This window comes from Fragaria vesca, linkage group LG7 (genome assembly GCF_000184155.1).
Source record: "Fragaria vesca subsp. vesca linkage group LG7, FraVesHawaii_1.0, whole genome shotgun sequence".
Lineage (NCBI taxonomy): Eukaryota > Viridiplantae > Streptophyta > Magnoliopsida > Rosales > Rosaceae > Fragaria > Fragaria vesca.
In genome coordinates, this window is record NC_020497.1 from 18,017,800 (window position 1) to 18,037,050 (window position 19,251).

General features: G+C 40.1%; 4 protein-coding genes across 4 annotated transcripts; 3 read left to right on the forward strand and 1 right to left on the reverse strand.

Moving 5' to 3' along the window:
• The first annotated feature begins 5,159 nt into the window (after positions 1 to 5,159).
• On the forward strand, positions 5,160 to 8,479 carry LOC101295091 (probable LRR receptor-like serine/threonine-protein kinase At3g47570-like). Its single transcript, XM_004308876.1, has 3 exons — positions 5,160 to 7,797; positions 7,895 to 8,354; positions 8,457 to 8,479. Exons 1-2 carry the CDS (start codon positions 5,160 to 5,162, stop codon positions 8,347 to 8,349), a joined length of 3,093 nt encoding a protein of 1,030 aa, XP_004308924.1. The 3' UTR covers positions 8,350 to 8,354; positions 8,457 to 8,479.
• An 810-nt stretch (positions 8,480 to 9,289) lies between these two features.
• LOC101295381 (LRR receptor-like serine/threonine-protein kinase EFR-like) lies at positions 9,290 to 12,662 on the forward strand. Its single transcript, XM_004308877.1, has 3 exons — positions 9,290 to 11,852; positions 12,127 to 12,537; positions 12,631 to 12,662. The coding sequence occupies exons 1-3, from the start codon at positions 9,290 to 9,292 to the stop codon at positions 12,660 to 12,662; spliced, it is 3,006 nt and encodes a 1,001-aa protein (XP_004308925.1).
• Positions 12,663 to 12,960: 298 nt separating this feature from the next.
• LOC101296328 (60S acidic ribosomal protein P0-1-like) lies at positions 12,961 to 15,372 on the reverse strand. Its single transcript, XM_004307574.1, has 5 exons — positions 14,887 to 15,372; positions 14,720 to 14,788; positions 13,821 to 13,919; positions 13,343 to 13,735; positions 12,961 to 13,235 (listed from the first exon to the last, which is right to left on the reverse strand). Exons 1-5 carry the CDS (start codon positions 15,139 to 15,141, stop codon positions 13,086 to 13,088), a joined length of 966 nt encoding a protein of 321 aa, XP_004307622.1. The 5' UTR covers positions 15,142 to 15,372; the 3' UTR covers positions 12,961 to 13,085.
• Positions 15,373 to 16,237: 865 nt separating this feature from the next.
• LOC101296613 (syntaxin-31-like) lies at positions 16,238 to 19,087 on the forward strand. The gene is made up of 6 exons (XM_004307575.1): positions 16,238 to 16,474; positions 16,977 to 17,227; positions 17,338 to 17,483; positions 17,605 to 17,640; positions 18,238 to 18,435; positions 18,568 to 19,087. Exons 1-6 carry the CDS (start codon positions 16,252 to 16,254, stop codon positions 18,725 to 18,727), a joined length of 1,014 nt encoding a protein of 337 aa, XP_004307623.1. The 5' UTR covers positions 16,238 to 16,251; the 3' UTR covers positions 18,728 to 19,087.
• The last annotated feature ends 164 nt before the right edge of the window (positions 19,088 to 19,251 follow it).

Consider the following 19,251-nt stretch of genomic DNA (forward strand, 5'->3'; position numbering starts at 1 on the left):
GGCTCCATTGGACTCCTTCTTCTTCCTTCCAATCCCTTCCCGCGTTTACCGCTTCAAATCTCCCACCGATTTTTCTCCGGCCACGCGTGTCGACCCCTCATTGGTCAGCGGGCCCGATCTTTGTTAGTGGCCTCCAACTCGGCGACTCTTTTCTGTCCAACTAATCGCGGAGGGGTCGCCATGTGATAGCCGACACGTGGCGTGGCGGTCACGTGCGCCACCCACTCTGATCCACTTCACATGTCGGAAAAGCACACGTGGGTGGAACACTGTTCACCGGCGGTGCCTACCGAGCCCATTCTGATGCCGCCGCGTGGGGTTAGGGTTAGCTAGGGTTTTTATGTACGGTTGGGAAGATGGTGATCGATTAGCTGGTTAGTTGGCTTAGACGTAAATTAATACTCGTGGTACGGTGTGTTTGGTTATATGGATTTGGATGCCGACGCATCAAAGATTCAAGGCAAAGCACAAACACAGTGAGAATGCCAGATGTTTGGTAGTGCTCCTAGTTTTCATTAGATTTTGATTTTGGGCATCTACGATCTAGCAGTATGGTTCATTTGCACTCAACATTTCATTCTCTTGGTCGATGGATGACTCATAGTACTTTTTGTTATGCATTGCCTCTCCCCCAGGCAATCTATATATTGCTTGATGATATAATTATTTTAGTGGTCGATCAAGCGATTCGATATCAGATGAAGCGTGTGTAGTTTAATGAAAATAATTTATATTGAAATTAATTTTAACAAAATGACTCATGTCGTTGTTGACTGAATATAAATCTCGTAATCTTAATGCATTTGACCTATCCCATGGTTTTAATCTAATTTGACCTATCCCAAATTTTAATCCTCACGCATTTACTTACCACTTCGGTAACCCAAGGGTTTTGAAGCTCCAATTGATTAATATTGTCCCTTTGACACTTCTTTCTCATGGAATATGGATAACGCAGCTGCCATTAGCTGCTAGAAAACATGTTCCAGCTTACAAGAACATGTCAATGGATATCCTCCAAATGGGAGAAAATAATTTTCAATTAGCAGAGAGGGATTTTCTACTGGCTTTCAACAACTATATTTTTGTTTTCTTAAATGTTTTATTCTTGAAAATGTATGAGCAAAGATGACTGGGGACAAAGAACGTGTGCTGCATTATTTGACTTTCAGAAGGGAAGTCAATTGTGGGCTTGGAGTGGTTTCCTAGCATGGAAGCATGTTTTGAGGCAGAGATCGGGGCTTCGATTATTAAATCCTTCCCTTCCGCAATTCTATCCAGTTGCTTTCGAATTCTATCTCTTGCTGATAGGAAGGAATCGGAATCTCAATCTGCTTCGATGTATTTTTAGAGCTTCTGTTTCAGAAGCATCTACCTTAGCAATAATAGTTAATTTATATTCCAGCTTCTTGACCCAGAACCAAAAATGTAATGAAAATGATGTCTGAGGATGAGAAACTTTGTACAGATGGCGCGCGATTCTTTCGTGTGCTTGATATCGTAGTCAGCTGGAGATTAGTATATTAGAAAATTCAGAGATGGAGATTAAGCTAAATTAGGTCGACGAATTTTCTATCAGTTGCTTTGCCCAGGTCCACGATTTGTGACTTGATCGCTATACCAGCACCAGTAAACTACTGTTAGAGATCAGGTTAAAGTAATAAATTGACTGCCATTCGTTAAGTGAAATGAACTTGTGCTATATATTATTGAAGCTAGATCTGGTTTGATCTATCTGAAAGTGAGAGAGATTAGGGGATCGGAGATAGAGGAAGAGGAAATCACCATATGAATACAGACATTCTTTTTGCATCAAATGTATGAAACATTCACGCAACGAATGTCATGCTGGGAAGCACAAGTATTTGTTCTCGTTTGGATAACTCTATCGTTTCAATCCACAATTCTTCGTTATGATTATCTTTTCTCGTGACGGCATCATACAATTTAACTTCATAATTCAGATTAATTAACCTAATAATAACAAGATTAAATCTTAAACTCGAACCATTATAGTCTTACAAAATAGATTAATGAGATATCATCATAGATTGTCGAGTTGGTAAGAGCCTTGGTGTGTAACCCTCATTCCCAAATTCGAATCCCCCGAGATTAAATCTCAATCTATTCTTGGTGGCCAGCACGGATTAGTCTTTGGACTCATAAAGTTTTTAAAGGGTACCGTCGTTAATACTCTAAAAAAAAGAAAAAGAAGCAAGATTCATGATTCATGAAACTGATGAAAGACATTGCCATGGTTTTGAACCACTTATAATAAAAGAGAAAGAGATCATTCTCGAAATTTATAACTTCCAAAATTCTACTCCTTCTCTTACCTTCATTATAATGGTTAATTTCCCCATCAATCATCTCCTTTTGTGCAGTAGTACACGAAGCAACCCCTAAATAATATCCCAGAAAAAAGGAGAAAGAAAAACAATACGTACTACACATAATTATAGACTCCGTGTAGAACTCAAACTCGATCCTCTCTTGCACATCATAAATCCTTTCCACAAGTGTCTATTTCCAACACTTTAACATCATAATCAATTAGTTCATATCTAATTTATCTAATTAACAAAGAAGAATTAATAGAATAGAGATAAACAACGTTGGCCGGTTTAGTTAAGATTTCTTGTCTATATCTAGCTCAGTTCGACGTCGCCCATTCTTGCGTCATGACCCATGAGAGACTTGTAATAAACCTCATAAAATAACCAACTATTTATGCTTAATTAAGATTCAGAAATCATGGCATGCCCATTAGTTGTTGTGTGAGATAACTTCCTAAGTTTATATATCTAAAAACCCCACGAGTCCACCACCCCTAATTAACTAATGGTATGTTGTGGCTGCATGATTTGAATGGCTCTCTCTGGTTTAAATAAAGAGAAAAATGAAGCAAGATAAAGACCAGAACACCATGGATGTTGATGATGTCGAAGTCTCTAACAGCTCGATGATGCATGTTTTAGTGGGAATGCTAGACATTACGTGCTGGGAGGGTTTTAGAGTTGCCATGGTTTTGCCTAGCTTTTGAGAGTCAAATGGAGATTAGAATAGGGTATTTGGCCGGAGGAAGAGGGAACCAATGGGGACCAAAATAAGGGAAATGCTGAGGCACAAGCCCGACCATTTTTATTGACACGGTTGTTAGTTTAGAGGATTTGGAGCTGACATGCATCTTGCGTTTTTGCAATATAAGTTGTAGAATTAATGCAAACTCTTCTCGTTTGCAATTGCAACTCTCTATTGCAGAGTTCAAATTAACGATAGCTAGCTTTCTCTAGTTACATCCGTATCTCAACTACCAAAAGGAGAAAACGGGCCCGAGCCAAATCAAACCCAAGTCCTTGACATGCACGTACTATTGAAATTTATGTGAAAACAAAAATGCTGCTACTGATGCTTTTCCTTTAGATGGGTGCATCACTGCATCATGTGTGGAGATCGCGGTGGAGACCGTGGAGTAAAGTCAGTAAACCGAGAACCCTTGTAGCTTGGAATGTTCCGTCAGTCGTGACCCGAAAAGAAGCAAAGGAAGCTCGGGAAAAGATAACAGTGGGATCGTTCGAGAAATGGGATGGCATCAAGCCATCAAAATCTGTAATTGCAATCGCAAGATGAGACGAGAGGAGGCAACGAGATTTGATAAATGATGCATGCATCACAAATTAGTTGTTTCTACTCGGTACTCAGGAGCTACAAAGTGCGTCCGAAGTGTCCAACCTGGTTGCTTTGAGCAGCCTATTATAATGTTACCAAGTTGTGAGAGCCCAGCCCAATAATCCAAATGGGTTCTTGAACTCATGAATGAAGCTCTTCACTTGGCATGGAATTACTTGCGGCAAAAGGCATCAAAGCCTCTTCTCTCTTAGGTACATCAACCTTCAAAGCAGCAGCTACATCGCAACAGTCCCAGTTCCACACTAAGTCCCGACTTCGACATCTGTGTCAGTAAGAGCATGTTTGGACTTTGGAGTCCAGTTAACTTGACCTACTGCTCTCAGTTAACTATCAAAACCATCAAGCTAGAGCTTGGGTAATTGTTGAAGCTAATGAGATATAATCTGTCCACCAACAATCTGACAGAAGATCACCAAGAAACATGAAGAATTGGTGATCCATTTACAACTTTCTGGTATTTACTAGGACTTCTTTGTAATGTAGGCCTGTGTTGTATTATAGAACTCAGTTTGATTTATACATCCCCCGCCTTTCCTCATATATAATCTGTAACTAATATGGCAAAAAAAGATAACATATGTTCAAAACTGCTGCATAGATTTAGGTAGTTCACAGTTTCACACAGAAAAACATACTGAATTGGTTTCTTAATTTCTCTGATGCAATTGAAAAGAAAAATTCCCTCCATTGATGTGGGGCCCTGAGCCGCACCTGTCCTGTCCAGCTGTCCTGATCCAAAACAAAGTCATAGTTTGATCTTTAAATCTTTAATGAACAAAGTCAGCTACAGCTAATCCATTTCTATTTATCAATATACTGTTACATATAAGCTGCTCCATTGAACACAGTTGTAGAAGCAGCAAATCTGAACTACTGTAACAACAACAAACGTGATCTTTAATGTAGCTGAATTACTTGACTTATTATATTTAGTTTTCATACATAGATTTAGGTATTTTGCATTGTTATTTGGAGAAGAAGATCTACAATTATATATAGATCTCTATAATTGACATATACAATCTTCATAGACATTACAGACCAGCTAGTCTGCAATCTGTTTTACAGTTCTTCCAAAATCATAGACTAATCCAAAGCCATCAATGTCATCTGTATTATGACTTTTGTCTAATAATGTCGAATAATGCAAATCATCACTGCTGGTACCTTTCTCTACAAGAAAAGTGGTACCAGTAACGAAAGCGAAGCTGCTTTCAAGTCTCTTCGATCCGCTACCAGAATTTGACAATTCGATGTATACATAATAGGCCTTTTAGAGCTCTGCGCGCGTCAACAACATGATAATAATTGATGAGCCACAGCCGAAAACTGCTACAATGTTAAATACCACATTTTGGAAGTTCAACTATGCACCACCTAGCTTCCTGCTGCTTAAACCATAGCTAGCAAGCTGAATGGAGTTTCATATACTCAACTTCTGTGAATTTTGGTCTAGCTACCTTCATGTCATGACCACCCTTTTCCTTCTCACCAATCTTTTCCAATCGACCGTCATTGCAAACGCCTCGAGCAATGAAACTGATCGATTCGCGCTGCTCAACCTCAAGGAATCCATAGTCAGTGACCCACAAGGGTTGTTGAACTCATGGAACGAATCCATTCACTTCTGCAAATGGCAAGGAATTAATTGCAGCAGACGACATCAAAGAGTAACAGCCTTGAACCTACCAGCTGCTGAGTTGCATGGAACTATATCGCCATACATTGGCAACCTCTCCTTCCTCAGGTTCATCAACCTTGGAAGTAACAACTTCTCTGGCAAGATTCCGCAACAAGTTGATCATTTGTTCCGACTGCAATATCTAAATCTCAGTGCCAACATGTTGGAGGGGGGAATTCCATTAAACCTGACCTTTTGTCCGGAACTGAGAGTACTAAGTATTGGACAAAACCGCCTTACCGGCAAGATTCCTTCAGAGATTGTCTCGTTGACGAAGCTTGTGCATTTTAACGTTGACAGAAACAATTTGACAGGAGGCATCCCACCTTTCTTGGGAAATCTTTCATCAATCGGAAGACTTTCATTGGGAGGGAACCCATTAGGGGGCACAGTTCCTGAGGAAATAGGACGACTGAGAAACCTCTGGTTTTTTAGTATTAATTCCGGTAATCTCACTGGTATGATCCCTCCCTCCCTTTTTAACATGTCATCTCTGGAAGTCATTTCATATACGTTTAATGAGTTTAAGGGCAGTATTCCGCCTGATATAGGCCTAAACATGCCTAATCTCCAAGAAGTGTACCTCGCCGGAAATGATTTCTCTGGAGAAATCCCAGCTTCATTTTCCAATGCTTCTCAACTTAAAAAGTTTGATATCTGGGACAATATGTTTGTAGGGGATGTTCCCACAAGTTTTGGAAATCTTCCTAATCTCCATTGGCTCAACCTCGGTTTCAATCATCTAGGAAGTAATTCATATAATGATTTGGACTTCATAACATCCCTGACCAATTGCAGCAGTCTGAAGATGCTTTCTTTGAGTGTCAACAAATTTGGAGGTGTTTTACCCAACTCCATAGCCAATTTCTCAACCAATCTTTCTCAACTTTACCTTGAGAGCAATCAAATAGGGGGAACAATTCCTGAGACATTAGGGAATCTCAACAATTTAATAGCCTTTGCCCTGGATGTTAATCTGTTCACAGGTATCATTCCAGCTTCTTTTGGGAAGTTACAAAAGCTGCAATTATTATCTTTATCTGCAAATAGATTATCAGGACGAATCCCTTCTTCCCTAGGAAACCTCACCCAACTGTTTGAATTCAACGTATCACAAAATGAGTTAGAAGGAAGCATTCCTCCAAATATTGGTAACTGCCAACTTCTGCAGGAGATGGATTTATCAGACAATAAGCTTAGTGGAGATATACCATCACAGGTCATTGGTCTGTCCACACTTAACTATCTCAACTGGTCACATAACTCACTAACCGGCAGTCTGCCTGTGGAAGTGGGTAAGCTGAAAAGTGCCAGTACACTAGACCTCTCTTATAATAATTTGACTGGAGGAATTCCGGAAAACATTAGAAGCTGTCTGAGCCTTGAATTTCTCCACTTACAAGGGAATCTTTTACAAGGTATGATACCTTCTTCTTTGGCTTCCTTGAAGGGTCTTCAGATCCTAGATCTTTCGGGAAACAAATTGTCAAGCCAAATTCCAAAGGATATGCAGAGACTTCAATTTATGATATATTTGAATCTTTCATTCAATAATCTGGAGGGTGTGGTACCCCAAGAGGGAGTGTTTCAAAACATCAGTGCAATATCATTGGATGGAAATACAAAACTCTGTGGTGGTGTTCCGGAACTGCAACTACCACCATGCACCATCAAAGTATCAAAGCAAAGAAAGTTGCAAGGTTTCAAACTGAAGCTCACTATTTCTATTGTCGCTGGATGCTCCGTTTTGTTTGCTCTCATGTTAGCTGTTTACTGGAGGAGGAAAACTCAGAAGACGAAACCAGTATCTGAAGTGGCATCAAACAACTCTTTTTCAAAGGTTTCATACCAGACACTTCATCAAGCTACTGGCGGATTCTCTTCGAGCAATCAAATTGGATCAGGCGGGTTTAGCTCTGTCTACAAAGGGATTATTGATGAGCTAGAAAACAATGCAGTTGCCATAAAGGTCCTGAACCTTCAACAGAAAGGTGCTTCCAAGAGCTTTGTGGCAGAATGCAATGCACTAAGAAGTATCAGACACAGGAATCTTGTGAAGATTTTAACATGTTGCTCCAGCACAGATTACAATGGTAATGACTTCAAAGCTCTAGTTTTTGAGTATATGTCAAATGGAAGTTTAGAGGAGTGGATGCATAGAGAAAATCAATCAAGGAGTTTGAACCTTCTTCAAAATCTGAATATTGCTTTTGATGTGGCTTCTGCTGTGTGTTATCTTCATGACCATTGTGAACCACAAATTATCCACCGTGACTTGAAGCCAAGCAACGTTCTTCTGGACGATGAGATAGTTGCTCGTGTTAGTGATTTTGGGTTGGCAAGACTAATCCCAACGACCGCAGACTCCTCTGAAAATCAAAGTAGCACAGTTGGGATAAAGGGAACAATTGGCTATGCAGCTCCAGGTAACAATCTTCCCCCTTATATAATTCCTAGCTATAGTACTTAGGTTCAAGCATATACACATAGAACTGATACAAGTGATTGTTTTATGAAATGAAGAGTATGCAGTTGGTGTTGAGCCATCAGCACAAGGGGATGTATATAGTTACGGGATACTTGTGCTGCAATTGTTCACGGGAAGAAGACCCACTGATGAAATGTTTGTAGACGGTTTCAATATCCATACTTTTGTTAAGACGGGCATACAAGGAAGGCTTATGGAAATTGTAGATCCTACTCTTATTACCACTTTAGAAGAAGAGACTGCAATCTCAACAACAAACAATGATATCGAAACTGATGGAGGCAACATTGACAATCAGAATTTAAACAGGATGGACAGTTACGTGGGGAAGTGCATACTTCCAACCCTTAAGATTGGACTTGCATGCTCGGAAGAATCACCAAGGAATAGGATTTCTATGGAGGAGGTCCTCAAGGAGCTACACCATGTGAAAATTGCTTACACTGCCATTGGTGCTGACATCCGTCGAGAGAGGCCAACAAGAAGCTAAAAGTGGTACTTTTTTTCTTTTTTTTTTTTTTTTTTTTTTTTTTTTCGTTTTTCTAATTCCTTCCTTATGACTTTATAATCCTTATACTTTGTGCAAATAACTTGCAGTGTGGCATGGAAAGCAAGTTGTCAATATTCCAAGTTGTACTACTGAGGCAGGATAATAGCCTGGAACTCTGGAAGTGTGGATGAAATAAGTTGTACTTGCTATAAATTTGAGTGCTAAGTTTCCAATTGTTTGTTGTGTAGATTTCCTTGAGTTCCAGGACAGAGTAGCACTGTTGTCTGATTACGTGTAGTCAGTGATGATTGTAATCCAATTGTGTTTGTGCAAGGCAAACCGGTCCACCTTTGAGCTATTGTTGTCTTGTGTAAAAAGGGAAACCAACGAGTCCCAAGAGTTGGAGGAAACTCGTCAGTCATCACATCCAATTGAACCAAGTTCAATTTTAGATCTCTCAACTCTATCGATCACTAATCGCTATTACATTAATGACCTTATCAACAATTACCTGAGCCGACATTGGAGACATCAGAAGCGATCGACTTAATCAATATGCCATAACAGATGTGAGGCCCTGAGCCGCAGCTGCCCTGCCTTGATAGACTGATCTAAAAGAAAGCCATAGCATGAATTAAAAAGGGATTAAAAGTCAGCTAGTCCATTTCAAATCAATATATGCTGTCATATATGTAAGCTACTCTCTATATTCAACACACAATATATTTAATGGAGCTGTATTACTTGACCTATTCGATCTAGTTTTCAACTAATTAGTCTCTCTCTGCTCCCAGAGTCAACAACACATTGGTAATGACTGATGAGTCATAGCCGAAGACGCTGCTATATGTATACGAGATTTAAAGATCAACTTGATTTTGCTTGCCTGATTTTCCCATCACCGAGCGATTGGCTTCCTGCTGCTTATATCACAAACTGAATGGAGAACTTTAGATACCTGCATGTCCTCGCCCTTCTCCTTTTCACCAATCTTCTCCGACCTACCACTGTCGTAAGTTCATTTGGAAATGAAACCGATCACTTGGCTTTGCTCAAATTCAAAGAATCCATAGTCGCCGATCCACAGGGGTTCTTGAACTCATGGAATGACTCCGTTCACTTTTGCAAATGGCAAGGAGTTACTTGTGGCATAAGGCATCAGAGAGTAACAGCCTTGAACCTTCCACACTCTAATTTGCATGGCACCATATCACCATACATTGGCAACCTCTCCTTTCTCAGGACCTTTTACATTCCGAACAACAGCCTCTCTGGCAAGATTCCGCAACAAGTTGATCGCTTGTTCCGACTGCGACATCTCAATCTAAGTCTCAACATTTTGGAGGGGGGAATTCCAGACAACCTGAGCTTTTGCCGGGAATTAATCATCATAAGCTTTGGATCAAACCGCCTTACCGGCAAAATTCCTTCAGAGATAGGCTCGTTGATGAAGCTTGTGCATCTCAATCTAGAGAAAAACAATCTGACAGGAGGCATCCCACCTTCCTTGGGGAATCTTTCATCACTCGCTGTACTTACCTTGCCATGGAACAATTTGGTGGGCACAGTTCCAGAGGTGCTAGGTCGATTGAGAAGCTTATCAAGTTTTGCAATTGGTGTCAATGATCTCTCTGGTATGTTCCCTCCCTCCCTTTTCAACATATCATCTATGAAGGACCTTTCAATTACTGGCAATAAACTTAAGGGTAGTATTCCGCCTGGTATAGGCCAAAACATGCCTAATCTCCAAAAAATGTTGCTCGGCATGAATGAATTCTCAACGCAAATCCCAGCTTCATTTTCCAATGCTTCTCAGCTTCAAGAGCTTGATGTTTGGGGAAATCATTTTGTAGGGCAAGTTCCCTTAAGTTTTGGGAATCTTCCTAATCTCCGGTGGCTTAACTTCGGGTATAATAATCTAGGAAGCAATTCATCAAATGATTTGATATTTATGACACCTTTGACAAATTGCAGCAATCTGGAAATGCTTTGTCTGAGTGATAACAACTTTGGAGGTGTTTTACCCAACTCTGTATCCAATTTCTCAACCCAACTGACTGAACTCTATCTTGGGGGCAGTCAAATAGCGGGAACGATTCCTGAGACATTAGGAAATCTCAAATCTTTAATAGTTTTGGGATTGGATGATAACTTGCTCACTGGAACCATTCCAACTTCTTTTGGGAAGTTACAAAACCTGCAATTATTATATATAAATTCCAATAGACTATCAGGACGGATCCCATCTTCTCTAGGAAATCTCACCCGATTGTCTCAACTTTATTTACCAGAAAATGAATTAGAAGGAAGAATTCCTCCAAATATTGGTAATTGCAAACAGCTGCATGAGATGGATATATCAAACAATAAGCTTAGTGGAGAAATACCACCACAGATTATGGGTCTCTCCTCCTTGTCTATGTTGCTCAACTTATCGCAAAACTTGCTAACTGGGAATCTGTCTGTGGAAGTGGGTAAGCTGAATAATATCAGGACACTAGACATCTCTGGAAACAATCTAACGGGAGAAATTGCAGAAACCATTGGGAAATGTGAGAGCCTTGAATTTCTTTACCTACAAGGGAACCACTTTCAAGGTACAATACCATCTTCTTTGGCTTCTCTGAGAGGTCTTCAGTATCTAGATCTTTCACAAAACAACTTGTCAGGACATATTCCAAAAGACCTACAGGGACTTCCATTCTTGATCTATTTGAACCTTTCGTCCAATTACCTAGAGGGTGAGGTACCGAAAGAAGGAGTTTTTCGAAACACAAGTGCAATATCATTAGATGGAAATGCCATACTCTGCGGTGGTGTTTCGGAATTGCAGCTAACAGCATGTCGCGTTGAAGAAACAAAGCATAGAAAGTTGCATGGTTTCAAACTGAAGTTCACAATTTCTTTAGTCGTTGGATGCTCTCTTCTGTTTGCAGTGCTCATAGCTCTTTATTGGACGAGAAAAAATCAAAAGAAGAAACCGTTATATGCTGCAGTGTCATCAGTCACACTCCTTCCAAACGTTACGTACCAGACACTACATCAAGCTACTGCCGGATTCTCTCCAAGCAATCAAATTGGATCAGGCGGTTTTGGCTCTGTCTACAAAGGGATTCTTGATCAAGACAGCATTGTTGCCATAAAGGTTCTCAACCTTCAACAGAAAGGAGCTTCGAAAAGTTTCATGGCTGAATGCAATGCACTGAGAAATATCCGACATAGGAATCTTGTGAAGATCATATCATGTTGCTCCAGCACAGATTATAATGGTAATGACTTTAAAGCTCTCATTTTTGAGTATATGTCAAATGGAAGTTTAGAGGAGTGGCTGCACAGAAAAAACCAATATGCAGGAAGTTTGAACCTTCTTCAAAGACTGAATATAGCTGTCGATGTGGCTTCTGCTCTGTGTTATCTTCATGACCACTGTGAACCACAAATTATTCACCGTGACATTAAACCAGGCAACGTTCTTCTGGACGATGACATGGTTGCTCATGTAGGTGATTTTGGGTTAGCAAGACTCATCCAATCGACTACATGCTCCTCTGAACATCAAAGTAGCACAGTTGGGATAAAGGGAACCATTGGCTATACTGCTCCAGGTAACAATCTCACCCCTTATATAACCTACAGTAGGTAATTATGATCCAAGTATACACACAGAAATGAAATACTTGATTGTTTTATGAAATGCAGAGTATGCAGTTGGTGTTGAGCCATCAACGCAAGGGGATGTATATAGTTATGGGATACTTGTGCTGCAATTGTTCACAGGAAGAAGACCAACTGATGAAATGTTTGTAGACAGCTACAATATCCATACTTTTGTGGAGACGGGCATACAAGGAGTGCTTATGCAAATTGTGGATCCTACTCTTATTGCCATACTAGAAGAAGAAATTGAGACTTCAACAACCAACGATGAAGTGACCAACCTCTGTGGTTACGACAGTGAAATCGAAGCTGATGAAGAAAACATAGACGGTGAGAACTTAAACAAGATGAAGAGTTACGTGTGGAAGTACATACTACCAACCCTTAAGATTGGACTTGCATGCTCCGAAGAATCACCAAGGAATAGAATTTCTATGAAGGAGGTCCTCAAGGAGCTTCAGCATGTCAAGAATACTTACACGTACTCGGTGCCGACATGCGTCCAGAGAGGCCAAGAAGAAGCTAAAAGAGGTACTCTATTTTGTTTCTTGGGTTTATTTTATTTTATTTATTCATTCTTGTATTTCCTCTTTTATGACTTATATTCATCCTATTTTCCTGCAGATAACTTCCACCAGCAAGCTGTCCCAATATGAGGATTCAATAGCATTTGGGGAGGCAATAATTTGTAGAATGAGTTTATTGTAGTACGAGTTCGGAGTTTATTGTATAATTATACTGTAATCAGAGATGATTGTAATCCAATTCCGTTGGTAGGATTTATTAGGAAAGGCAAACCTAAACTACTCGCATCCTATTGAACAGAGATCAGTATATTGGGTCTCTCAACTCCGTCCATCACTAATATCAGTTTTATGAGTCTATCCTATGCCCTGTGAAGTTTAGTTCAAACTCGCTTGGGTTGGCTCCAAGTAGACAACAAGAACAGAGATAAAAAGATAATGAAAGATAACAATAAAACCTCAAAACACCAAAGATATCTCAAATTTATAACATGAATCAGCAAACGATAATTCTGCAGAAAAATAAAAATACAAGGTCAAGTACTAAACCATAACCTAGTCGAACAGGCTAAAGCCCATGTCATCGTCACTCTCCTCAGCTGGCTCTTCCTTCTTTGCTTCCTCTTTAGCGGCTGCAGCAGGGGCAGCGGCTCCACCAGCAGCTGCAGCAGGAGCAGCCACGGAAACAGCAAACTTGGAGGGATCCTAAATCCATTCAGCATAATCAGTTACACAGAACAGAAAAGGACATATTTTGTAACCAACAAGCTGAAGCTACGGATACATACTATACTATAAGTGTGTTATTTTACCTCCAGATACTCCTTGACCTTGTCAGCTTGGGGGAAGCTATACTCGGTAGCAACAGCAATTGCCAGCACATTCTTGTAGGCATTGAGGAACATGTGTGGTGCGGCCGCAATTGTCGGGTATGAAATGGCCAATGCCAATGCTGTGACATTGGAGACACCAGAAGCAAACTTAATCATGAGGTCATCCTCAGTCAGATCAAGCACCTCTGGGCTGAAGACAGATCCATTGTCATACACCATCTGGACAACAAGACCATAAGAGAATGGCCTGATCCCGAGCTTGGCAAGAAGGGCAGCCTCAGAAGACCCAACCTTGTCACCCTTCTTGATAAGTTCAACAGGGGTAATGATTTCCACAGTACCCTTGTTAATCTTGGTCGGAATGTTCAAGACCTGCAGTAGGAATTGTGTCAATACTAGCATTCTTCCAACATTAAATAAAACTATAAAAGAAGGATCCTAAATGAACGTTACAGACCTGGAAGAAAGAGGTCTGGGACGGGTCGAGACCAGTGTTGCCAGGAGGAACAACGACATCAATGGGAGCAACCAAACCAACACGAGCAGGAGCTCCAACCTATCCAATCATAGAAATTAGCAATGTTATAATACAATTTTGATACAACATATAAACGAAGAACCAGATCACAAACAAAGTATCACACAGACATCAAAAGGCAAACGAAGCATCGCAGTGAGTTCAACAAAACACCATTTTGAAGTACAATATCAGACAGGTATATCACTAGCCTAAACACAAAACCAACAATTTGATGAACAAGTATGGGACAATAAACTACAGTGCACCAAACTAATTTCATGATATATTTATCACAATTTGGTTAGAACTAGGATTAGCTGCAGAAAATGACGATGAAAAATGACAGTAGCAATAACAGAAACATGTCACAATTCATCAGATGGAGATCTAGTACAGATACAAGAAGTATTCAGAAGCTGGAAATTGGGTCCTGTATTTAATAGAAACATCTGTACATGGTTTCCTAGGTATGGTGACAGACAGCATTTTGAGAGCAGCACATCTACTTTTCCAGTAATAGAGTGACTCAAAAGTCAATACCATTACCCTAGATGATGAATCATAACCTTCAACAAAAAAATTACCAGCCAACAAAACCTTTTTACTACCATTTTCAGTGCAGCTACTCTTTTCCATAGTCAACTAACACAAACTGTTCAAAAGAAAGTATAAGCCGAAAGGTTACACTTTACATCTGACAATTACAATATTTTATACACTATGAGAAGTAACATTACAACTGATAATCGCAATTCAACAAGACACTATGATACATAAGCCATCAATCAATAGACCATTGCAAAAAAATACTCTGAAAAAATCTGATTTCAGCTCACCTTGTACTTGGCCACCTCCTCACTGACTTCCTTCAAATCTCCCTTGGTGAAGATCAATCCAACATTACCCTAACACCAAATCAATAATAACAAACTCAATTAAACCCTCGCCACAGTCAAAAAGTAAAACAACACCAGTAACAAGTAAAAAACAGCTCGAAACTCACCACAAGGAGGGGGACGAGGTTGAGGTAAGCATCGTTACCGGTCTTGGCGGCATGGATCTTGATACTCCTCTTCATCATGGTGTTCTTTCCCATGAGAACAGTCGAGTCGCCACGTAGACCTTTGCGGATGTTCTGCAGCTGAGTGGAGCCCACGTTATCGGCGGCGACGATGAGGACCTGGCCATAGTCTTCCAAGAGACTGCAGAGCTTGGCGTCGTAGTTGATCTTCTTCTCGGCCTTGGATAGCTTGCCCATTTCTGATTAAACCTAACGGGGGTTGGTTAGTTAGTAGTGAAAAGATGAGAGGATTAGTAGGGATGGTAAAAACGAGGGCCAAGAACGAGGCTTGAGGCTCGGTCAAGGCGGACAGCTACGGCGCTGTCTCTTTAACCTCTCACTTTTCAGGGGAACGAGGTTTGGGGTTTTGGGGGGAGCTGAAAGCTTGGAGGCGCGGTGAAGAAGAAGAAGTGCGGGAGAGGGGAGGCTTCTATAGTGGTTAGGGTTTGCGGGGTTTTGTGAGAGACATTGGGTTAATTATTGGGCTTTGAGTCTTGGGTGTGGTTCTTATTGATGAAGGCCTTATTAGCATAGAGTCTAAAATGAGGGCCTTATTAGCATGAGCAGGTAAGCTATAATGACACACTATAACTCTATAAGACTTTGCAGTGGTGTTCAATGACCAAGGAAATCATGGTCAATCACTATTAGATGTAAATCTAAAGATGAGAAGTATTAGTTTAAAGTATACAAACTGCTGAAGACTTTATACTTTGAGTGTTGGTGTCGAAAACTTTCGGAAATGAGGTTGACTCACTAACGAATACAAACTAGCACAGTAGTTGTCATGGATTTATCGAGAATCCTTTGTTGTCATTTACAGGGAAGATCAAACATTGGATCATGTAGGGGGCACCTATAGGAAAACCTCTAATGCCTAAGACAATGTTTTGCTAGAGACGAGTGAAGAAGTAAGAACTGAAAGAGTGACTAACTGCAGCGCAGCAAGAGCGTCAACAAGGAAATTCGTCTATGATATCTCATCAAAATACTGTCAACTGTGCAAGAGTAAATATCACGAACAAAAGACCTGAGCTTCCACGGTTTATTGATTGAATCCTTAACAAAATTGATAATAATTAGAGTAAATAATAGTTCCATAGACGTATAATCTCTACGGTAACTTGGTAAAAGGATCCAAAACAAAACTGGTAAAAAAGCTCTAGGTAATTAGCTCTAGGTGCCTTTAATTATAATTTAGTGACGTGGCAGAATCTTATTGGAAGTAAGGTGCAACCACCACCTAAACGACCATACGTATAAATTTCCCTCGGCCATTTTGCATCTCAGGCTTTCCGTCGTAACCCAATGGCCTCCGCTTACCGTGATCGGACCTCCGAGTTCCGATCACTCTCCGACACCCTCCAGAAAATCGGAGGAATCACGCCCGTTCATCAATCTCAGAATGCTCGTTCTTCACCGTCCAGATCCCCCGTCCCACTCTCTTCCGGATCCGAATTCAACAAGAAGGCCTCGCGGATCGGGTCGGGGATCCAGGAAACCACTCAGAAGATCTCACGCCTCGCTCAGTGTAATTTCAATTTCATCCCTATTTTCTTTTCCATTGCTTTCATTTGTGCTTGGATTTATGATTTCATTTCCAGCTGAGAAAATTGTAAGAAAGTTAAAGAATCGAAGTTCATATTTAGCGTGTTTGATTTACTTTTACCGCGATATAGAAGTTAAATTTCAGCTTAGGTTTAGCTCAGGTAGTTCAATTCGAGAGCCATCTGAAAATCTAGGCTCTTGAATTTAGCTAGGGAGCTGTTCTAGAGCTTGAGATTATTATTATTTTGATGCAGCATGCATAGTTTTAGTATCACATTTGTTTTGCTTTATCTCATAACTTTTTTTTTAACTTTTTACGATATGATTCGTTGCGATTTTTTCGAGTTGTACTGCCTGTGAAGGAAAATTTTGTCTAGTGTTGTAATGTTTGTTAAAGCTTTAAGTTAGCTTGTGGTTTTATTGGCTGCTTGATGCTGTGCCGATCTAAGGCTTGTGCTTTGTGCTTTGTGTGTGTTGATCTGCAGTGGCGAAGAGATCGTCCATGTTCAATGATCCAACTATGGAGATTCAGGAGTTGACTGCGTTAGTGAAGAATGATATTACGACTCTGGATGTGGCTCTTACGGATTTGCATACCATTCAAAACATGGAGATAGCTGATGGGAATTATTCTCAGGATAATGTTGTTCACTCGACAGCAGTTTGTAATGATTTGAAAAGCAGACTTATGGGGGCTACGAAAAAGCTTCAAGATGTGTTAACCACTAGAACAGAGGTTTGTGCGCGCTAGATTTTGTAGATTGTACACTGGTTTGGCATAGAGCACTTCTTTTGTTCATAAGTATTGTGGTATTCTTTAAGTTTCTAATGCTTGTTTTCCTGCAGAATATTAAGGCCCATGAGAACAGGAAACAGATATTTTCCACCAATACTGCAAGAGAGAACCCTTTCAAGAGTCCTGCAAAAACTGTGACCGAACCTCCTCCCTGGTCAACTTCATCAAGTGCATCTGGAAGTGTACAACCATCACAGTGAGTATTTCCATTAAAGATCAACTAAGATTAAAGTCATTACTGTACCAAAGAACAGTAGACCTTCCCACTTTATAGTTATTGATAGGATTTTAATTGCCTTGTTTCTTTTTCTCTCCAGATCATCAACAGATGTTCAAGTTGGAAACCAACTCAGGTATGCTGGCAAAAGAGATTGGGGTTTTTCTATGTTTTTCTTTTATCTTCATTCCTGTACAAGCTCTACTTTCAATCATACATATGATAAACACAGATGTCTGATCATTACCCTCCTTTGTTATAATCTTATTTGTATCTTGTATTGTTGCATTAGTGTGCTTTACTATATTGCTTTCTGGAGATGCTATAGGTTGAGTAATAAAACAGGAACATATTACCCCTAGAAGAAAATAAAATGAGAATAAGTAGAAAAGAAAATAAAAACAAAACTGAAGAATACATTGTTTGTGACGTATGTATATGAGTCAGAGCTGGTCCTAGTTCCAGAGTATGTTGGCTGCCATGTCAGCTTCATATCCCATCATCTAGAGCTATGTTTCTGCTTATAATGCAGGACTTTTTTCTTATACCATCTCAGAATTCATTGTGTCATGCCTCAGATGTACCTGTCAATTTTCTGTCTTCCGAATTTTCCTTACGGCTGAATGTTTTCCCTAGTTACCAGAGATTAGGTCTCAATGATTTAGTTTGCTAAATCCAATTCGTAGAGATTCTTATGGAAAGTAACTGCTTGCTTTAAAATTTGCCAAATCAGACGAAGGTTAGCTGGAGATAATCCTCCATCACAGCAGATGGAAATGTCCATGTTACAGCAGGTAGTTCCACGGCAAGAAAATTATACTGAAAGCCGGGCAACAGCTCTTCAAAATGTAGAATCTACAATTTCCGAACTCAGTGGGGTATTTACACATTTGGCTACTATGGTTGCACATCAAGGGGAACTGGCTATCAGGTTTGATCTTCTTGCTTTTAATCTGACAAGTTTTGGCTTCCAAGTTTCGTTGCGTTTCAAGCTATCATTGGATGATGCGCTTTGACTAGGCTGGATCATGTAAATCTAAATCTGCGTTATTTATATGAGCAGGATCGATGACAACATGGATGAGTCATTGACCAATGTCGAGGGTGCACACAGTGCTTTACTAAGGAATCTCAACCGAATATCATCAAATAGGTGGCTGATCATCAAGGTTTTTGCCATTTTGATATTTTTCCTGATTGTCTTCATCTTCTTCGTGGCCTAAGTCTTAGAACCAAAAACACCAGCAAATAGAACTCTTGCTGCATGGTGTACTCAAGTTTCTCCTTCTCCATGTCTGCCTCATCCGATGCGAAGTGGATTGTTGAAAGCACGAAATGATTCTTTGTTCTGTATATTAATGGGCATGCCCCTTTTTCAATTCTTAGGCATAGCTGGTGGTAGTATTAGTAGAAGACTAGAAGTAATAGAATCATTCTTAATATCACACATACATACAGACCATAGAACAACTGTTAGGTATTGTATGTTTTTGAATCAACTGAAACAGCTTATGGTTTTTGAGTTGTTGAGAAATTGATATGCACGGCGGTGCAAGTACATGGTCTACTTTTAGCCATTCATTATATGCTCTTTTCTTTGGCTGAAGCAAATAAGGGTTTAGGCACAATATAGGAGGGGAACCAAAACCAAACCTCCCTACAAAAGTTGGCGTAAACAAAAATGAGGAATACCCAATGAGAAATCCAGAATAAGCAATTGAGCAGGCTAATACGAAGTGTCATAGGA